This window comes from Stenella coeruleoalba (genome assembly GCF_951394435.1).
Source record: "Stenella coeruleoalba genome assembly, chromosome: 15".
NCBI classification, from domain to species: domain Eukaryota; kingdom Metazoa; phylum Chordata; class Mammalia; order Artiodactyla; family Delphinidae; genus Stenella; species Stenella coeruleoalba.
The window spans coordinates 67,690,473-67,705,663 of record NC_137161.1 but is presented as its reverse complement, the minus strand read 5'-3'; the positions used below and the strand labels follow the sequence as shown (position 1 = coordinate 67,705,663).

General features: G+C 47.5%; 1 protein-coding gene across 1 annotated transcript in view; it reads left to right on the top strand.

Moving 5' to 3' along the window:
* The window catches only part of COG7 (component of oligomeric golgi complex 7), a gene marked incomplete at its 3' end in the record, with an annotated part of 85,261 nt that overhangs the window by 45,052 nt on the left and 25,018 nt on the right, over positions 1 to 15,191 (top strand). The window contains exons 10-13 of the mRNA XM_079944227.1: positions 1,530 to 1,646; positions 3,757 to 3,822; positions 8,945 to 9,131; positions 10,757 to 10,897. Of these exons, the coding sequence (XP_079800353.1) occupies positions 1,530 to 1,646; positions 3,757 to 3,822; positions 8,945 to 9,131; positions 10,757 to 10,897 (511 nt within the window). The remainder of the gene's footprint in view (positions 1 to 1,529; positions 1,647 to 3,756; positions 3,823 to 8,944; positions 9,132 to 10,756; positions 10,898 to 15,191) is intronic.

Here is a 15,191-nt window from a genome sequence, read left to right as displayed (position 1 = left end):
TCATCACAGCCTACTGTCCTCACTAGAGCTCGTGGTTTGGGAAGGGAGAGAGGCGAGACTTCTTGTGATGTATGCAGGTGTCGTGGGTTTTAGGGAGCCTATTGGCTTCCAGAGCACATGACCATCCACCCCTGTCCTCCTTACCACACCCTCCCAAGGACTTATGTGTTCATGTTCCAAGAACTATACAGCTGGCCCTGTGTATCCAACGTTCCTTATCTGCGGGTTCAACCAACTGTGGATCAAAAATATTCAGAAAAAAAATTTCCAGAAAGTACCAAAAAGCAAAACGTGAATTTGCTGCATGCTGGCAACTCTTTATGTAGCATTTACCTTGTATTTACAATTATTTACATAACATTTATGTTGTGTTAGGTATTGTAAGTAATCTAGAGATGATCTATTAAAGTATACGGGAAAATGTGCCTAGGTTCTATGCAAATACTATGCCTATATAAAAAACTTGAGCATCCATGGATTTTTGTATCTTTGGGGGAGGAGGGGGGCAATCCTGAAATCAGTCCCTCGTGGCTGCCCAAGGAGTACTATACATAAAAACGATACCACTGCACATCAGCTTTCATTTTATACTTTTCAGGGAGCTTTTGTGCCTACTATTTCATTCATTTCATTTTATTTTATCATCATGACAAGTCTGTGGGGCAGTACAGAAGTCATCATTAAGTCCATTTTAAAGATGAGGAAACTGAGGCCCAAAGACAGCTAGGTACTTGCAGTGCAGGTCTGTCATTGACTCAGGACCTATTTCTGGATGTTTCCTTTATGCCCAGGTCTGTGTTAATTCCTGGGGATACGATTATGACCTACAAATGGATAGTCCCTATTCTCCCAGAGCTTCTAGTCTGATGACAGCAATAAACATTAAACACATACATTAAATAAGCTATTTAATTATACTTGTGTTAAGTGCTATGAAGGAAAGTATGTGGTATAGGTGGGAGCAGACAGCAGTCTGTGAGGAGGGAGGGTTTTCAGTTTTGAATCCAGTTTCATGCTCCTGTACCATTAAAGTTGGGCTCTTGCCTGCCATGGAGCTTGGCTGTTTAATCTAAATTCAAGGATTTGAGTGGTATAGAAGTACCCTGGATATCAGTGAACTGCCTTATGGTATCCTAGGTGACAGTTGGGTATTATAGTGGGACCATGACGTTTTAAAACAGTTCTTTGAATCAGCTTCCAAAGAAATGCCCCTGTTAGGATGAGGGAGTAAGTAACCAGCATCATCTCTCACCTGGTTGGTCAGAGTCTTGGTCTTAGTGGCCATCCCCTTCCCCCCTCATCTTGAGCATCTCTTAAAGCCGCTCTGCCAGGTGAGAAAGACAGTCTTGCCACATAGAGGAGACCTTTTTGTGGTCAGAGCTTTATAAGTAGTGACAACCCTTGGTAGGATAGCCTCTGAAGGTGCTCTCAAGGTCATTAGCAGTTTGTCCCAAGCTGTGTAATTCCAGGTGTCTCTAGGTCTGAGGAGTTTATGATGATACCACTGTCATTTTTTTCTGTCCCCATAGGTATGTGTCTGATTTCACCAGTACTCTCTACTCAATACGAAAGAAGTATAGGCTGGATGATATTCCTCTCAACTCCCTTTTTCAAGAAGATTGGGCGGCTTTTCAGAATTCCATTAGGTAAAGTGGGGGTAAACATGCATAATATAGTATATAAAAATGATAAATGTGTGTGTAAGGCGTTCTTTTTTCTCTTTCACTGCCCCCCCCTTTTTTAAAGCAAATACTCTAGACTCTGAAAACAAGCCAATAAACAAAAAAAACAAGGCAAACCAAACAAACACCAAAAAGACCCCTCTTGCTCTTAAAATATTTTTAAAAGTTCTTTATGAACTCATCTCCTTTGGTGACTTAAGTTTTCTTATGTTTGGTTTGAGATTTTTTTTTTTCCCCTTAGCCTATAGTTTCTACAAACGTAAAATAAGTTAGAGCTTTTATTTTAGAAAATGCACAGCTGATTAGATCCTGTTTCTGGATCTGTGCCACAGAACTAAATGGTAAGTCAATGCTATTTGGCCTGCAAAGAGCCGTGTAAGAGTTCCCGTGAAAGGCCTTGAGGTGACCCTCCCAAGTCGTTGTTGACAGACAGATTCTGGCGTAGCCTGTGTGACCTGTGGGCCACTAGGTAGACACCATGTTGCCCTAAGCCCTGAGGTCTGGTGGGAGTGTGATTGGCAGTGGCCTGAGGAGTTTGGCCCTTGATGTGTCCAGCCTGAGGGAATGCCCTGGCAGTCCAGTGGTTAGGACTCCGTGCTTCCACTGCAGGGGGCACAGGTTTGATCCCTGGGCGGGGCACTAAGATTCTGAAAGCTGCTGGGGCGGCCCAAAAAAAACACAAAAGACGGAAGCTCTGGAAGCACTGGGCCTGCATCGTCCCAAGGCTGTGACCCGAAGCCTCGGTTGACTAGGGTGTATGTTCTCTGTTGTGCTGTGGTTCTCCCACTCCTATGAGGTCTAACAACTGTACTATCAGCCTGAGATAAAAAGCGATCTAGAAATTTCTTTTCCTTACAACCATTCTTTGCAGACATACGTTCTGAAAAGGCAAGCTGCTCTCCCCCCACTTACATTTCTTGCCTGACCCCCGGCCTAGGTGGTATGTGCAGAGTGCCCATGGCACATGTGGGTCTCAGTGCAGATCCAGACCCTCCAAAAGCTGTCTTTAATCAGGGTAAACCCGGGGCCTCCCAGGACCATTTGGAGTGTCTCCTCATGGGCTCTGATCTGAACTTTTTTTTTTGATGAAATTTAATGTTCTAGATGCCAATATCCCTTATCAGCTGTGGCAGCTTGGTACACCAGAAAATATTATGCGCAAGGTTGTTCTCTTGTAACTGGCGTGAGTGGAATATTTCACTTTCTCATAAACCTTTCTTATGATGGAATGCCTAGATATCCTGGTGATGATAGACACTTTCGGAGAAAGTTAAAAGTTAACTAGACCTAAGATGTTTTTAATCCTTGGATTTGTCCTGACATTATAGTTTGGTGTTGAAGGACTCAGTAGCTGGAGTTTGAGGCCTAGCATAAAATTACTTGAAAATTAAAGGATTATTAAATACAGAAATGATCATTCAGGCTTATCTCTGAGAAACAAATGGATTAATCTTCATCTGCCTTTCATGTGATCAGAGAGAAACAATTCTAAGATCAAAACAGTTTTCTCTTCTATGCCTGGCAAATAGCAGGCAGCTGACAAATATTAATGAATTTTGGTTTTTAAATTTTAGATACAAAGAATTTCCAACCCATTTTATTTGTTTGTTTGTTTTGTTTTGTTTGTTTTTCTTTTTTGTCCACGCTGTGCAGCTTGTGGGATCCTAGTTCCCTGACCAGGGATCGAACCCGTGCTCCCTGCAGTGGAAGCGTGGAGTCTTAACCACGGGACCTCCAGGGAATTCCCTCCAACCCATTTTCTTGAGGACAAAGCCCAAAAGCAACCTCAGTATTTTTGGAAATGTAAAATTATTTGAGATCATGTTGGATAGAATTGTGATTCATAGCAGAGAGACACATGACAGGAGGATATTAGAAGGGACCAGCATTTCCCTTTTACATGAATTACTAATGAATGGAACGTTTCAGGTAGGCCCTCAAATGGTTAACTGCTTTCCCACAAACAAGCACACCACCAAAAGTGGTGAATAGTTAGAATTTTTATGAATGGGACAGTGTTTGTCCTGTAAATGTCGGCATTCCAGATACTTGAAATGCTTTTTGTTTCGTTTAGGATAATAGCCACCTGTGGAGAGCTCCTGCGGCAGTGCGGGGACTTGGAGCAGCAGCTAGCCAACAGGTAGGAGAGGGCTGTGGGCCGGCCCCTGGGCTCTCAGCTGGGGAAAACCTTGATAGAGTGCGCAGCACCGTCTGAAGCCACAGAGCTTGAGGACTCTCTGTACCTAGGATACGAGGTGTCAGTGTTGTCACCATTCAGCATTTATTGAGCACCTAAAAGGAGCAAGGCTCTGACCTCCTTGGCACATAACTTTAGTTAGATATGGAAGTTTCAGCCTAAATGAGGAAGCAGTACATGTTGTCTCCAAATTATGAGTGGGCAGGGCTCCCGCTGCATGTTTGCAAGTCAGTTATTGGGGATGGAAAGTTATAGGTGGTGCGAGGTCCCCTGGGCCAGCCCACAGAATCGGGATGAATCCGGCCAGCCTGCCTTCTGGGTTCTGCAGTAGGATTCTGTGCTGCGGAAGCCGGTGTGTGTGTCAAAGGAGGATGTCTGGGGTCAGGCCCTCCATTCTGATACCTGCCAGGGCTTTTACACTGCCCCGAAGTGACCCCATTCGGACCTGCTTTTCCCTCCAAGGGCTTCAGGCTTCCCAAATGTCCTCACTTCTTCAGCGGAATTTCTGATTGCCGTGGTGCAGCTGCTTTCTCTGTCCTGCAGGAATTCAGGGGAAGAAGTCTGTTTCCTACAGCGGTGTTAGGGCCTAGCGGCAGTCCCTTCACCTCTTTCTGGGATAACTCAGAAAGTTATCTCTGCAGGAGGGAATTTCTGGCAGTGGTACAAAGTGAAAAGCAAGCTGAGGCCTCGAGACTGGGTGGGCAGTAGGGCTGAGCTGCTGGGGAAGGTCGTCAGACCGGCCGCAGGGTCCGGGCTCTGAGTTGGTCATTTCTTCTCCTCGCCACTTTTTGTCTCCTTTCATTTCTGAACCCACGGGTTGCCTTCAAGTCCCAAGACTTTTTAGCATGGTTCTCATTATGGAGAAAGCCTTGCGGGGGCCAGGGGTGCGGGGGTGGGTTGGAATGGGCAGCTGTTGCAGTTCATAGCTCCCAAACAGCCCAGCATAGAGCTCATGTGACTTCTTGGAATGAATAAAACCAGAGCACCACAAGCATACAGCAGAGTGTGTATAAATAATATAAATGATGAGGTAAACGCCCCCTTCCTCCCTCCCCATTCCCACACACACGTATGCTCATGTTTATATGCACGTGTGTGCGTGCACACAGACACGCACACAGTGAGGGGAGCCTATGGCGGAAGGGTGAGTAGGTCTGGGTTCACGAAGGGCCCCTAAGAAAAGATGAAAATTTGACATTTACATATTTAAAAGAAAGCCATGTAGCTTATTAGTTTCTTGATTACGGTGGTGATTACAGCCTGGGCCCAGCTCAAAAATTAAAAGTTCACGAGTGTACAAAGTATTAAAAACTGAAAATCTACTCACCCCAAAAATTCTTGAGAAGAAACGTTAACAGCCCCCCTGCCCCCATCGCATTTGTTTTTTTTGTTTTGTTTTATTTTGTTTTTTGCAGTACACGGGCCTCTCACTGCTGCGGCCTCTCCCGCGTCTGGAGCCTGTGCCTCTCCTGCACAGGCTCCGGACGCGCAGGCTCAGTGGCCATGGCTCACGGACCCAGCCGCTCCATGGCATGTGGGATCTTCCCGGACCGGGGCACGAACCCGTGTCCCCTGCATCGGCAGGCGGACTCTCAACAACTGCACCACCAGGGAAGCCCCCACATCGCATTTGTTGAGCTCTGCCATGAAAGGCTTTACATGAATTAACTCCTCAATCCTCCCGGGGCGTCCAAAGAGATAGGTACTATTCTTACCCCCATTTTTACACATGAAGAGACATTGAGGCATAGAATTTGGCACCGGTAGTAACTTTTTAAGTAAAAGGAATTATCTGTGGAAAGAGCTGTGTCTAAGGTGATGCATCTAAGAGGCAGTGATCTGAACCTGGACATCAGCTGAGTCATCCCGAGTGTGTATCACCTCCACACTGTCCTTCCTCACAGATGAGTGTCCGTCCTCAGACTTGGGTTTCTCTGCATATATATCAGACGTCTTTCCATATCAGAACGTATAGACTTGCCTTAATCTTTTAATGAAGATGAGTATTACCTTCTAAAGGGTAAGGAAGGATCTGGTTAAGAAGGTGAATGGGGGCATGACAGTTAAAGGTTGAGCCCCTCTAACTGCATTTTGCAGCCCAGAGAGGCTGAGAGCCTGGCCCGAGCTTTGGTGTGAGATGAGAACAGATTGGGTGTATCCAAGGGAGCCTTTTTAAGAGATGACGTCATTCTGGAAGCACTGAGCCTGGGAAGGGAAAAGAGTAACAGTCATCATCTGTGTTCCCATCAGGGAGCCTATGCATGTGACTGCCACCTATGAAGCTTACCTCCCTGCCGGTTTCACTGGCAGACCCAGGCTGCAACTTAGGACCACTCCCCTCGGGTGGCAGAGGCAGTAGCTCGAAACACTGCAGATTACTTCAGTAACAGGAGTGACATTGGCTACTGGGCTTTTAAGATCACCTGTTTGCAGACAGAGATCGTTTTGTGATTAGTGGGGCGAGTAAAGCAAGGTTGAGTTGGGTGTCACGCGAGGGATTTCTCTTGTACTTGGGTGACATACAGGGAGATTGCTGTGGTTCCGCTATACTCTTATGGTGCCCACCACTTATTTTTGGAACAGAGGTATTTTCACTAGGGCAAGGTTTTAGTGGCACAGTTCAGTGGGACAGTGAGGTTTGGGGAATCCAAAATAAATGTCCAGGTTCCTATGGCTGAGGAGTGGGCAGCAACTTTTCCAGAAAAGGAGATGAGTTGAGGAAGGAGATGGAATTGGGATGTTAGTCCCTCCCACCTCTGCTCATACTCACTGCCTTCTCCTGGCTCAGCAGGTAGCACAGCACTGGCACATAATGGACTCTCCTGTTAATCTCTGAGCTTCTGAGGGCAAGCTCTATGTATAATCATCTGATAATCGCCAAGACCTGGCTTAGAGCCCATTAAAATGATGAGAAAACGTTTCTTTTTTTTTTTTTTCTTTATTTTTGGCTGCATTGGGTCTTCATTGTTGCGCACAGGCTTTCTCTAGTTGCGGCGAGGGGGGGCTTCTCATTGCAGTGGCTTCTCTTGTGGAGCACGAGCTCCAGGTACACCAACTTCAGTAGTTGCAGCATGTGGGCTCAGTAGTTGTGGCTCACGGGCTCTAGAGCGCAGGCTCAGTAGTTGTAGCTCACGGACCTAATTGCTCTGTGGCATGTGGGATCTTCCCGGACCAGGGCTCGAACCCGTGTCCCCTGCATTGGCAGGAGGACTCCTACCCACTGCGCCACCAGGGAAGTCCCTTAAACTATAATCTTTAATACTCAAAACATTCCCAGCATAACTGTTTTTCTTCAGCTTGGATGGCAGACTGATGCCACTTGCCCCTGGCAGCCTGAGACTGAGACACATATTGCAGTAACCCCAGGAAGGAGAGCTGACTTCCCGGAGGGCAGAGACGAAAGCTCAGCTGTCAACTTCCTGCTCACCAAACCCAGGGTCACCTGTCAGTCAAAGAATAATTACGGAGCGCCTGCTATGTTCCCGGCACTGTGCTAAGTGCTGGGAATTCAGAGATGAAGACCACTCTGTGGTTTAGCCTCACCATCTAGTGTGTAAGAGAGGTGAAGGCTGGTGAAGTTAGAAGACTGAGTGCCTGGGGGGATGCCCCTGGGACCGGTCCTTGAAGAAGGAGTAGGATTTTTCCAGGTGCACCAAGGAGGGGAGAGCATTTCAGATCACAGTAGCGTGCGAGCAAGACACGCAAGGGCGTGAAGCATGGTGTGTGGGCTGGGGGCGGTTGGCATGGTAGCGGGAATGTTTGTAAGGATACAGGGGCTCCAGCGATGGAGGGCGCTGGGGGCCATGCCTAGGCATTTTTAGTTTTATCTTGGGGAGCACTGAAGGATCTTTGGGAAAAAGACAAAATCAGATTTGCCTTTTGGAAAGATCATTCCAGTAACCCTTAGGAGGACAGATTAAATGGAGTGTGGAAGGGAAGGCAACTATGATCCAGACAAGAAATAGTGAAGACTTGGAAGTAATGCAGCGGCAGGGACAGGCCACAGTTTCACAGAGAAGAGATGCAACCGAAATTACCGGTAGGTGTAACCAACAGGGAAAACTGTAACTTGACCTTAGTGGCAGAGGCAGGTGGCTACTTGTGTCAGCAGTGGTTCCTGAGGAAAGTCCTGTCCCCAGGATTTGTTTGCAAGTACAGGCATTTCTTGACAAGCTCATGGGATTTGTTTTTGAAGAAGTGAGTGCCTACAGGCTGCCATGTCCAAAGTGATCTTTTTTATAAGAAATTGTGGTAAAGGAGGCACTGGGGAACTAGGCACAGTTGGGATGTACTACAGTGTCTAGTCTTCTGGCTACATAGGTTTGTATAATTCTGTACACATTTAAACGTATAGGCCGAATGGTGAGGTTGGGCTAAGGAGGAAACAGAGTGAGGATTTTCGGCATCCGTCAAGGGAAGTCATCCTTGTTGGAGACAGAGATCCTGCTCCCAAGCAGCGCCAGAGGTTGATCATCCCATAGAACCTCCTCCAGGCATTGTTCTTTCTCAGGAAAGCACCAGGTTCTCTCAGTAGATCTCTCTAAACCTCAGAAGTAAACTTTACGGTGCCGATGAACACAAACACCACACGAGCCCAGCGTGTGCGAGAGTGTGAGTCCTGTGGGTAGAGGTGTGCAGCGAGCTGCTGTCACTCTTCTCCAGGGGCACTGTTGTGTCTCGTGCCTCTGACTGCGGTGCCAGTGGCTCCCCTGGCTTTGACTGTTCCAAAGAGTGATGCTAATATAGCTCGTATATAGAAAGTGCACAGTATTCCCGGACTGTAGTGAATTGACGGCTGCCCTGTAGGCTGTGCATTATATTAGGAAGATGGCATATTCTGTTAGAGTGTTAAATAGGAAATAAAAACACCTGGTGTTTATTGTGTACCTGAGGTCCAGCTCCCTCCTAAAGGATCAAGGGCGTCTCCATTTCCTTATGAAATGGACCCTAAATCAATCTGCCTCATGAGGATATTCTGGGATTTAGTAAGGAGCAGTCTGAATGCTCCAAGAAGAAAATTCCATACAAATAGCTTGGGGCATAATGGTCATCACTTTCATTACAGGATTTTGTCCACAGCTGGGAAGTATCTCTCTGAGTCCTACAGCCCTCGGAGCCTGACCGGTTTTCAGGATAGCATCTTGACAGACAAGAAGAGCTCTGCCAGGAACCCATGGCAAGAATATAATTACCTTCAGAAAGACAGCCCTGCCGAATATGGCAGTTTAATGGAAATACTCTATACCCTCAAGGTATGAGACCTGACTGATGGCATTCTTGCAAATGAAAACTTTTCCCTTGCCACTCACCCTTTCCCTAACCCAGGCTTTCTGCCCCTGTGTGTGGGCCCTGGGCTGTGGCATGCCCTCCCACGTCTCTGTCTCGTTTATGTTGGTGTTTTAAGAAGCTAATCAACTAAACTGGGGTCGAAGCAATTGAAACACAGCTGTAGGAGGAGTTGGATAAATGGAGCTTTATTACCGACGAAAGGGAGGCTGGAGAGTGTGGCTCTCGATCTGCAGCCGCGGGAGCTCGCTGTTCTCCTCTCCGGAGTTAGGCCCGTCAGCAGGGTGAGCGGAGCTGGACGGCCCCGGGCCCCCACGCGGGCACAGCCCCCCCCCCCGCCCCGTACTGAGTGGCAGAGAGGGGACCGGAACTCCTGTACTGCCTGGGCGTGGGCAGAACCTGGGAAGGTGGACCCCAACCCAGGAGCCAGAGGAGGAGCAAGGTGGGGAGGAGCCAGGAGCGCCCCTCGGGTGCAGGTTCTTCCGTGTGGCAACACGACGACGTGGGAATCAGTGTTCCCTCCTGGCTGTTCCTTTGGTTTAAACTGTTCGTTTGTCTACCATAAAATGGCCCTTGACTTTGAGCTTTGGGCCTCTTGGGGTCCAGGGACGGGGGACCTCCCAGCAAATGGAGTGAGCCACACGCTCCCTGGGAATGGCCTCAGGGTTCTTAGAGGGCCACGGCCTCCTTTCCAGAGCCACCCCCACCCCCAGTCTAGTTGAACCTCACTTTCGGTGATAAGCCAAGGAGGTACGGCTGTTCCCATAGCACCAAGTTCAATCTGAAATTATCCTGATGGGCCACGAGCTCTGGAGGTGACTGCACAGTGTGCCTCAGGATGTGTCTGAGGCCTCAGCGTTGCCCTCACAGGGTCTCCCCCATCCCTCTGTACCTTGACCCACCAACTGGCTGCATTTGAGCTTGACAAACACTTCTTGAAGCCATTCTGCAAGTTCATTCATCCGTGCTTCTGTGATTACGTTAAAGCAACTCTGTTTATCTTTATTGCTGATCTGATTTATGTCTGTTTGTTGTAATCAGTTCATTTATAATAGCAAAACTAAGGTTACATTTTCCACCTCTGTGTTTTCTCAGGCTGTTTGGAATACCTCAGGACTCACACAGGTGGTGCACACTCTGGTGTACAGCCGAGTATAATTGACCTGACCTCACTGGGAATCAGGGCTCTGTCTATCACTCTTGTTTCTACATGACACTTCCGATCATTTTTTCCTTCTTCCTCTATCCCTGAGGGACAGTCACAGGTTAATTTTTCCTAAACTACCAATCCATGAGCTTATATTAGCTTAAATGCATCAGAGTCACCTGGGAAAGTGAATGAAAAATATATCAATAGTTTCCTGGGCTCCAGAACCCCACTGGATCCAGATGCAGTAGTTCTGTGGTAGACCCTGGGTATCTGTAACTCAGCGTGCTCTCCAGGGGGTCCTGGGGCACAGCCAGGTTTGGAAGCTACTGTAGTAGAGAACCCTCTTACTATTTTCCTTTCAGTGGCCTTTCAAAACCCTTAGCTAATACCTTGGTTGGATTCAGGGCATAACAACATGCCTTCTGCATTTTCTCGTCTTAGGAAAAAGGGTCAGGTAACCACAACCTGCTGTCGGCGTCTCGAGCGGCTCTGACTCGGCTTAACCAGCAGGCCCACCAGCTGGCTTTCGATTCCGTCTTCCTGCGCATCAAACAGCAGCTGCTCCTCATTTCCAAGATGGATGTAAGTTTCCCACCAACTGGAAAACGTGCCCCTTCACCCCCCAGCCTAGGCCTAATGTCCCCTTCCCCGAGCTTTGGGTGGTGCCCCCTCTGACTCTCCTAGGCTAGAAGTCCAGCTGTAGAGTCACCGTTCCCTTGCAACTCATTGCTTAGCGAGACTGTCCTATCTTAATTGTAGTTACCGTGATGCTGCGTTTTCAGACTGTTTCTTGGGATTATTACTATTGCTTGATTAACTTTCACAGCAGCTTAGCTGTGCCCTCTCAGGGAGAAGTAAGGGAGATTATGTGCCACTGGAAAAGTTGGGGCCGGTCAGAGGAGCTAATTGTCTGATGAGGTTGAATTGTTTTCGTGCCAAACATTTGTGGAGACTTGGTTCTGGAACTTTGTTCAGGAGAGTGCCTTACTAGATTTGATCTGGTGTTTTTGAGGAGACTTTGAAGGGTTCTGCTCTTTTCTATCCTTGATACTCTTTCTATTTGGCTATTCGTAGAACATCTCACTTTCCTTGCCTTGCACACTCTTTTCTTTTCTGGTTGTCCTTATTCCTTTTCAAGGAATTGCCTATCAGTCCTGTTTTCTCTACTGGCTCTGACTTTCCCTGGGTCCAGATCGCATGACTTTCCTTTCAGATTTCTGAGACAGTCCCCTGATTAATTTTTCTCACTGACTCCTCAAGTCTATCTGGATTTGGCTTATTTTAAAGATAGTCTTGGGACTTCCCTGGTGGTGCAGTGGTTAAGAATCCTTCTGCCAATGCAGGGGACATGGGTTTGATCCCTGGTCTGGGAAGATCCTACATGCTGCAGAGCAGCTAAGCCCGCGTGCCACAACTACTGAAGCCCATGCACTCTAGGGCCCACGTGCCACAACTGCTGAGCCCGCATGCTGCAACTACTGAAGCCCGCGTGCCTAGAGCCCATGCTCCGCAACAAGAGAAGCCACCGCAATGAGAAGCCCGCGCACCGCAATGAAGAGTAGCCCCCGCTTGCCGCAGCTAGAGAAAGGCCGCACGCAGCGACGAAGACCCAACGCGGCCAAAACAAAACAAAACAAAACAGTAAAGATGGTCTTTTGGGAAAGATCCAGTTATGGGCTTTTACTAACCAAGAGATCCTTTAAGGAAGTCCTTTGCTTTTTGCTGCCCTCTGGAAAGCATACTAGGCCGGGAGCCAAGGGCCATTCGCTTTATTCACCGTATGATCTGGTTAGGTCTGTGCGAAATGCCGTGAGATCTACTCCAACCAGATTTTGCACTTCTGGCCTGGCTGGGGCAGGGCTGTGTGTGGGGTTGGTGGTGTGGGGCCCCTGCTGTCACATCCTAGTGGAAGTGCTGTCGATGGAGCTGTACCGGGCACCGCCCATGCGTGGTCTTGTTGGGTCACATGGCTGAGGCTGTTACCTCCTCTGTGAGCCTCATCTCCTTATCTTTAAAATGGGGATACAGTAATTCTCACCATATGGGTATGTGAGGATTAAGTGAGAGTGTGTATACGATAGAATTTAGCACAGCCCCTGTCACAGAGTAGATGCTTAATACGTGGTGGTTTTCTTTTTTTCTGTGATCCTCAAGACTAATGACAGTTTTTAAAAATAGAAATTACATATATTCATTTTCAGAAATTCAAGCAATATAGGAAAGTACAAAGAAAAAAAGCAGTAAACCCCTTCAAAGTCCCAGTGACCAGAAATCATCAAGCCAGACATCTCTTCCTACCCACTCACATGTTGAAGGCTGGACGGGCATTGGTAGGGAAATGATCCATAGGAAGAAATGGAATTGTGCTACACATGCTGTTGTTCAAAAAACATAAAATGTATACAATATAAATGTTATTTGAATTTAACTAGAAAAAGAAGATAAATGAAACCAAAGGAATGGTTGAACTTGAGATAATAGTTTCTTCACCATGAAAGGTATCAGTTCCCAGAAGATCTCTTCAAGATTAAGAAAGAAAGATTATGAAAACTACTGATAGATGGGAGTCTTTGGTTTTTGTTAATCATGTTTCTGTTTTAGATAGAAATTGACATTGATTCACCTGCCCTGAAAGCTGATGGGATTAGCATTCCTTACATCTCTCATCTTCCTTCCCAACCTCCCCGGTTTGGTGGTTTTTATTATTTTTATTTTGTCAAAGGTTAAAGTCTTGACCTTCTGTTCTGAAACCTTAATTTTGCCAGTTATTTAGTCTTCTTCTCCATTGAGCCCAGCTCGGTGCTTCCCACCTGTCCTTTTTCCTCTACTTCTGCATTCCACACTCATTGTTCTGTCCCGGTCCTTGGTTGCCTGGTCTCGCCTTCTCATTCAGGCCTCACCACAATGGCTGGGGCGCTGGGAATGGACGCAGGCAGCTTTGGCGATTAGGAGGAATTCTCCCAGAGTGCCAGCGTGAAAGCACACAATACAAAGGCAAACACTTTGGCCTTAAGGATTTGAAAATTAAACCCTGGTCATTCAATGTTTGTTTTTAATGTTTGCTGGTAAATTGTATTGCTCTTGTACATTACAAGAATATAAACCAGCACTATATTCCCTTTCAAAACAGGGAAGTTTACCTGCATTACCTGGTGACAGGTGGCCCTTTGAAGGAAATTTTAAATTCAAAAATAATCTGCATCATTTCCCTATTGACCCTCTTCAGGTCCACCCCTCTCTGTCTGCTTTTTCAGGCCCTCCCTCATCAGCCCACTCTGTCTCGCCCTTATTCTAAAGTACTTTTCCACTCTGGCCCTTCTTTCCCTCTGCCCTCCGCCCGATCACCTTCCAACTTCGCTCCTCCCGCCTCCTCTGTGAAGCCTTCCCGGGGCCTGCAGCCCACGGTGCTGGTCCTTTAGATGCACTCCGGTGATGTGCTCTTTCCCCGCAACTCAGACCTTGCTCCTGGCCTCCCCTTCTCTGCCTCACTGACCCTCACCACCTCTGCTCCCTCCTGTGCTCCTCTGTGCCAGGACTTCACCACCAGGTTGTATTGTTCCTTCTTTTTAAATCTGTCTCTGTCTGTTTCCATGGCCACTGCCCTGGTTTGGGTTCTCGTCATCTCTGAATTGTTTCTCGAGCCTTTCATCTTCCTCTCCGCCCACAGCCCTTCTCAGAGTTGCTGCATGAATCTTCCTAAAGCATCGCTCTGATTTTGTCTCTCCGCATTCAGATCCCTTGCTTGGCTCCCCCCAGTCAGTGTGATCGTCTATTTCAAACAACATTTTGCTATGGAAATTTTCATACATATGCACGAGTAGAGGGTGTCCTCACCATCCTGTTTCGTCAGTGATCAACTCCTGGCCGTTCTGTTTCATGTATACCCCTTATCTAAAATAAGAACTCTAAAAAATCACAGTATCATAATCACCTTTAAAAAATACAATTAAAGGGCTTCCCTGGTGGCGCAGTGGTGGGGAGTCTGCCTGCCAGTGCAGGGGACATGGGTTCGGGCCCTGGTATGGGAGGATCCCGCATGCCGCGGAGCGGCTGGGCCCATGAGCCACATCTGCTGAGCCTGCGTGTCTGGAGCCTGTGCTCCGACGGGAGAGCCCGCAATGGTGAGAGGCCCACGCACCGCGATGAGGAGTGGCCCCCGCTCGCCGCAACTGGAGAGAGCCCTCGCGCAGAGGCGAAGACCCAACACAGCCAAAATTAAAATAAAATAAAATAAAATAATTAAAAAAAAATACAATTAAAAATAATTCCTTAATATCATCAGTGTTCAAATTTCCAGTTGTTTTATAAATGTGATGCTTTAACTGTTTGAATCAGGGTCCAGATTAGTTCTGCACATTGGGATTGGGGGATGTGTGATGTGTCTTTTACGTGTCTTTTGAACTCTACAGGTTACCTTTCCATCTCTCTCTATCTGCCTCCCAACCTCCCTCCTTCCCTCCCTCTTCTCTCTCTCTTTCATTTTCCCTTTTCTTTTCTTTTTTTAAAATTTATTTTATTTATTTATATATTTTTGGCTGTGTTGGGTCTTTGTTGCTGTGCGCAGGCTTTCTCTAGTTGCGGTGAGCGGGGGCTACTCTTCATTGCGGTGCGCGGGCTTCTCATTGCGGCGGCTTCTCTTGATGCAGAGCACAGGCTCTCGGCACCCGGGCTTCAGGAGTTGTGGCACGAGGGCTTCGTTGCTCAGCGGCATGTGGGATCTTCCCGTACCAGGGCTCGAACCTGTGTCCCCTGCACTGGTAGGCGGATTCTTAACCACTGCGCCACCAGGGAAGCCCCGTCATTTTCTCTTTTCTTAGCCTGGTGTTCACAGCTGTGCATTCTCTTTCTAGCCTTCCCTCTCTGCACCTCATGCATC